The 5,324-nt window shown below is 36.1% G+C and overlaps 1 protein-coding gene and 1 long non-coding RNA gene across 3 annotated transcripts; both read right to left on the bottom strand.

Moving 5' to 3' along the window:
* Positions 1–2,399: 2,399 nt before the first annotated feature.
* On the bottom strand, positions 2,400–3,591 carry LOC122196941 (uncharacterized). 2 transcript variants are annotated; one of them, XR_006189604.2, is made up of 4 exons: positions 3,481–3,591; positions 3,240–3,311; positions 2,867–2,965; positions 2,400–2,621 (listed from the first exon to the last, which is right to left on the bottom strand). It is a non-coding gene; the product is annotated as an uncharacterized LOC122196941 (long non-coding RNA). The 2 variants fall into 2 exon arrangements; XR_008226237.1 differs by having other exon boundaries at positions 2,400–2,617.
* Positions 3,592–3,616: 25 nt separating this feature from the next.
* LOC128127801 (uncharacterized) lies at positions 3,617–4,977 on the bottom strand. Its single transcript, XM_052766494.1, has 4 exons — positions 4,868–4,977; positions 4,696–4,780; positions 4,165–4,244; positions 3,617–3,806 (listed from the first exon to the last, which is right to left on the bottom strand). The coding sequence occupies exons 1-4, from the start codon at positions 4,975–4,977 to the stop codon at positions 3,617–3,619; spliced, it is 465 nt and encodes a 154-aa protein (XP_052622454.1).
* Between the last annotated feature and the right edge of the window lie 347 nt (positions 4,978–5,324).

The following is a 5,324-nucleotide window of genomic DNA, read 5'->3' as shown; positions in this document are numbered from 1 at the left end:
ATCTAGCCCTTGACTCACTCTATGAGTCTAAATTAAGGTGAAAGAACTTCTTACCCTTCCTCATGCTTTGCCCAATGCCAATGGCCAAACTAGATGACTAAAGGCCCAAATTCCAAAAATAACCTTCTAAGGCCCAAATATGGCCCGATTTTCCAAATTAGGCCCAATTCCTTTTGTGGGCCTTCACCCAAGAAGGTACAATAAGATAAAAAGCCCAAACCATAAAATGTACATGGCCCAATTTGGCGCAAGACGATCTGAGCCCAAAACAAAGAGCCCCAATACTGCCATGTACGTGGGGCGTTCTTCGGAGGTATGCTCAACGTACACAAGGCTACGTAGAATCCACGATCTGGGTGGCTAATTGGGTACACGGAGAGTACACCTCCCTACACAGCACGTACCCTAACAAAGCTTTATTTTGACATAATTGCTTAAACGCTTTAGCACTAAATCTCACACTTGAAATCCAGGGTCCAGGGGCATACTAGGGTCATAAAGTCTCTAACTTTATGAGCTTACACGTCCATTTTTATGACCAAGGACCCCTCCAAGGGTTTAAAAGGATGACTCAAAACATCGAGAACACGCCATCGACAAGATGAGGCATTGGGGACCAAGAAGAAGCATAAAAAGATGCAAATATGATATCTAACAAATGAACCGTAAATGTATGAAATTTATACATTTGGATGATAGAGAAAAGAGCTAAAATTCCAAATCCAATCCTTGCTTCAAGCTTCCAAGCTTCTTGATACACCTTTCCTTCCTCTGAAATATCAAGAACACACTTAGGGCTCAAAATCACACTCAAGTGGGGGGGGGGGGGGAGGGATGTTTCGTGCTTGGCAAGAATGACTATAACGCTTTGAAGGTAGAAAAACGTGGGGAGAAATGACCATAAGGATGCTTAAATACCCCTCAAACCCTAAAACAAAGGGTTTTCTTTCGGGCATGTATACACCCACCGTACTAGGGCACACACTAGTACGCTTAGTGTACACACATTTACGCCCAAAGTACCACTCTTTCTACTAAAACTACACTCTTTCCAGTAGGGCTTCTTGTGACTACTTCCTTCCAAAACAAGGACCAAAATGACATACTTTAAAACTAAGGGTTGAATTTGAACATGCCTAAAAACCGGTGTGTTACAGCTCTCCCAAACTTAAATTTGATTTCGTCCTCGAAATCATTACTTACCATTCCCGACTCACCCAACATCCAGAGGGACACACCCACAACATTGCACGTACAACGACCTTCCAAAGCACCCAAACCCATCAGAATATTTCCAACTCGAAGAAAACGAATCCATAATCCCATGCAACAATCTGAAGCAACTTTATCTTAAAAAAAATTCCAAAGTAGACTGACTCCCCAACAGAACAACAATATTTAACCCATTGCTAGGTCCACTTAACTTATCCATCAAAATATGTACTCAAATCTTGCTCACCTATGATTCCTACTAGAAAACAGAATCGCAGACCAACTGTTGTTGTCGACAACCCTCCGCTTGACCAAAAGGGATTAGATATTCCATCGAGAGAAGTCCCATCCTGATGATATAAATTCCATGAGCACAATGGGCTACGAATACTGATTTCCTTAACTGACAGATCAATATGATGCTACTACAATCACGAGGCATCATCATTTATCCAACTTTCTCACAGCACTACAAGAAAAAAGGCCTTTTACGACGCTCATTGTGCGTCGTAAAAGGCTCAGACGACGCGCAAATACGTGTCAAGGAAGGCCCTGTCATAAAGAGAGACGACGCGCTTTTACGACGCTCATTTACGACGCGCAATTACGACGCGCGTTTACGACACGCGTTTACGACACGCAATGCGTATCAAGGAAGGCCCTGTCATAAAGGAAGATGACACGCATTCGCGTGTCGTAACCTTACGACGCGCGTGTTAATGACACGCAATGCGTATCAAGAAAGCCCCTATCAAGAAAGGCCATGTCATAAATGAAGATGACACACATTTTTGCGTATCGTAAATTTAAATGTTTAAAAAAAATAAATTTATATATTTATTAATTTTTAAATTAAATTTGCATTTAATTTCTCATAATAGAAATAAAATACCATATACAAAAAATACAATCCATTGCATAATATAAAATAAAATTTCATACTCAAGAAATGAAATAAATTACACAAATTGTAATGTCATACAAAGAATCATTCAAATGTTAAACAAAAATAAAACATTGCTAACATGGGTTATACATTCCTATAAAACTAACAAGTAATCATACAACTCTTTTTCTTACTGGAAAGGAATGTCAAACATGATTACAAGTCTCCCTTAATCTTGATTACTCACCTGCTTAAGTAGAATGTTGTTGTTGAGAAGGTTACCTAGCAACAGAGAAAAAACACAACACCTCTCCCACAATCACAACATCATTTACAGAGAAAGGTTGTCAATTACTTTCATTAAGACTTTCATTCAATCACAAAAATATTAAATAAAAGGGTGAAACAGTAACTTACTTGTGATAAGTTGATCTCCCTTAGAGCAAACACAGCTAAAGCATTGAACAAGACCCTATTTCCCTCTTCTTTTAAAGTTTCCAGAATGTTTAGAATGCTCTCCTTACTCATAATATATAATCAATAATCAGATTGAATTATATATTATGAGTAAGTAATAAAGTACATGTAACACAATAAAGTATTATTTAGGAACTTATGAGTTCAAATATTATTTTTTACACTCAGATGCCAAAATATTTTATGTTATTCTTCTACAAGTTGAGAACCAACTCAGACATGAAAGATAATAGTCCATCTGGCAACTTTTGATGACATGGCAAATGAAATTTCTCAGAGATAGAATAATACCTGTACTATTAAAATGATGGCAACCACAACAGGTGGTCCAATAACTACAGCCAAAAACATGCCTTTAATCATGTCTAGAAAGAAAAGAAAGATTGTTTGCTGCAATCATAAATCCCATGTGTTACAAACTTATATCCAAATTTAAATTAAATAAAAAGAGAAAACTGTAAAAACAAATTATATCCAAGGTAATACACCATACAACAAAATAGCAAAGTCCTTCAGTATTTTTCAAAAAAACACCGTTTTCTTAATTATTAGAACACATTAGGAAAGCTTTATACTCTTTGATTTAAGAAGCTAAGTAAACTATAAGAAATCCACAACAAAAAGAAACTATAAGAAATCCACAACAAAAAGATTTGAAACTTACCTGTCCAGTAAGAAGAGGGGTATCAGCAACAAGCTTGAAAGCAACAGGCCTTGGAGTACGCACAGGCCAAGCCTGCAAATAAAAGGTGCATCAAGTATAAAAGAGAACAAGGAAACTGATATTAAAAACAAGAACTTTGATCATTAGAATAAAAGAGAGAGAGAGAGAGAAAAATAGAGAGGGAAGAAATGGAATGGAATGACTCATTCCATTCCATTCCATTCTATATTCCAACCTTTACCTTGTTTTCTTATCATTATCAGTTGTATCTGCACCTCTTTCATTTCCTGCAAGATTTATGAACGAAGAATGGCATGTGATCGTGAAGATTCCTCATTTGCATCTGTTGTCCCTGTGATTGTATATATTGAAATTTGTTAAATATGAGGAATGATATAACTTACAGGAAAACGATCCCAAACAAGGTGACCATCATTTGGTTTGAGGTGATAATAAGAGCATCCAAAAGCAACAGCAGCCACACCAATGTAAAAGCATGTCCAACCACAAAGCTCACCTTGTAGACTTAGGCATTTTATACCAGGCAGAATCAGGGGCAGTATAAACCTGAGAAGTGGATGCTACTTTGTTTAATTGTAGTTATCACTATTATATAGGTCATCCATAAAAGTTAAAAGGTACACCATTTGAAAGAGAAAACAAGAAAAAGATAAAAAGTGTTATCTGTTAAGGATGAAAAGTGGAAAGAGTAGCTCTTTAAAAAGATTCACAAAATCAGAAAATATATTTCCGTTAACTTGTTAACACAAACCCCTCGCTTTATCAATCTTTTATACGTATATCATAAATCCAAAAAGTTATCTACGTTGAAACCCAACAAACCAAGTTTCAACAAACATAGCAATGGAAATGGAACACCCATGTTAAAATATATACAAGATGAAGGGCATAATCGTCAATCTACCATCGACATATCCCAGGTGCTTCTGTCCTCAACATTGATATCGCCTCTTCATACTTTGAAGCATATACAAACCCCCACAGCTGCACACATTGACATTCATATCAACTCAACTTATGCAAACTATTTATATTAAATTACACTTTTGGTCCCTGAGAATCTCTAATTTTTCTGATTTTGGTCCCAAAAAGTTTTCTCTTGCAACTTTAGTCCTTATTTGACTATTTTTGGTCCCGAACCATTTTTTCAATTTTGGTCCCCAAAAATTCTCTTACAATTTTGGTCCTTTGAAATTTCTTGTAGAGTTTAAGTCCTTGTTCTAAGTAAGATGACCATTTTTGGTCCCTGAGTATTGCTGATCTTTTCAATTGTAGTCCCAACTCATTTTACTTGGAACGAAGAGTAAAAACGTTACAAAAACCTCAAATAACGATCAAATTTGCAAGAGAATTTTGTAGGACCCAAATTGAACAAAATCAGCCATACTCGAGGACCAAAAATGTAATTTTTGCAAAAATAAGTGAGAGAAAGCACCTCAATTTCCTTCACTTCAAATTCTTGGGTGTGTGACAAACAAGAGTTACCATAAGTTTCTGAGGCCAAACTTGACCCATTCAATCTGGGGAAAAAAAATATGCAAATTGCCAAATTACCATATTATCCCTCAAAAAGAAAAATAGGAATGATGCAAGTGCAACACTCTTACAAGTCACTATCGAGATACAATGCAAAATGATTTCCCCCACCAAGCGCTAAATACTCAGTTGAATAAAGAGTAAAATACCGATTCACCCCTAATAAATGCACAATTAACATAATAAATCCCAAATAAATATTAAAATTATAAAAGATTTTTTTATATATTATCAAGAAAATGCAGTACCTGTGGGGCGATATATAACAGGACGCCCTGGTGTATTTGTAAACACAAATGTATCATTCGATCCCTGTATAGTATTTACTCATCATAGTGAAAAAGGGTAGAAAAGTCTTTTGTCAACATTTAGAGAAACGAACTTAATTAAACAATTACAAACCTGGTATCTTTTCTTTGTTGATGGTTTCAAAGGTGCCTCAACTAAACCACCAAACACTGCACCTTTACGATCTCTAACAACCTGAAAATGTTTAATCAAGTTTCAGTTAAAGGGTAAAGTTGACAT

The sequence above is a fragment of the Lactuca sativa genome, chromosome 1 (genome assembly GCF_002870075.4).
Source record: "Lactuca sativa cultivar Salinas chromosome 1, Lsat_Salinas_v11, whole genome shotgun sequence".
NCBI classification, from domain to species: Eukaryota; Viridiplantae; Streptophyta; class Magnoliopsida; order Asterales; family Asteraceae; genus Lactuca; species Lactuca sativa.
The sequence above is the reverse complement of the archived record's forward strand: the minus strand, read 5'-3'. Positions and strand labels throughout refer to the sequence as shown.

Bases quoted from the DNA above. Each gene is read 5' to 3' on its own strand.
- LOC128127801 (XM_052766494.1), bottom strand. From the start codon at position 4,977: ATGTTAATTGTGCATTTATTAGGGGTGAATCGGTATTTTACTCTTTAT. The intron at 4,245-4,695 runs GTGCTTTCTCTC...CAATGTGTGCAG, and splicing joins TTGAAGTGAAGGAAATTGAG to CTGTGGGGGTTTGTATATGC. The intron at 3,807-4,164 runs GTAGATTGACGA...TCCACTTCTCAG, and splicing joins GCACCTGGGATATGTCGATG to GTTTATACTGCCCCTGATTC.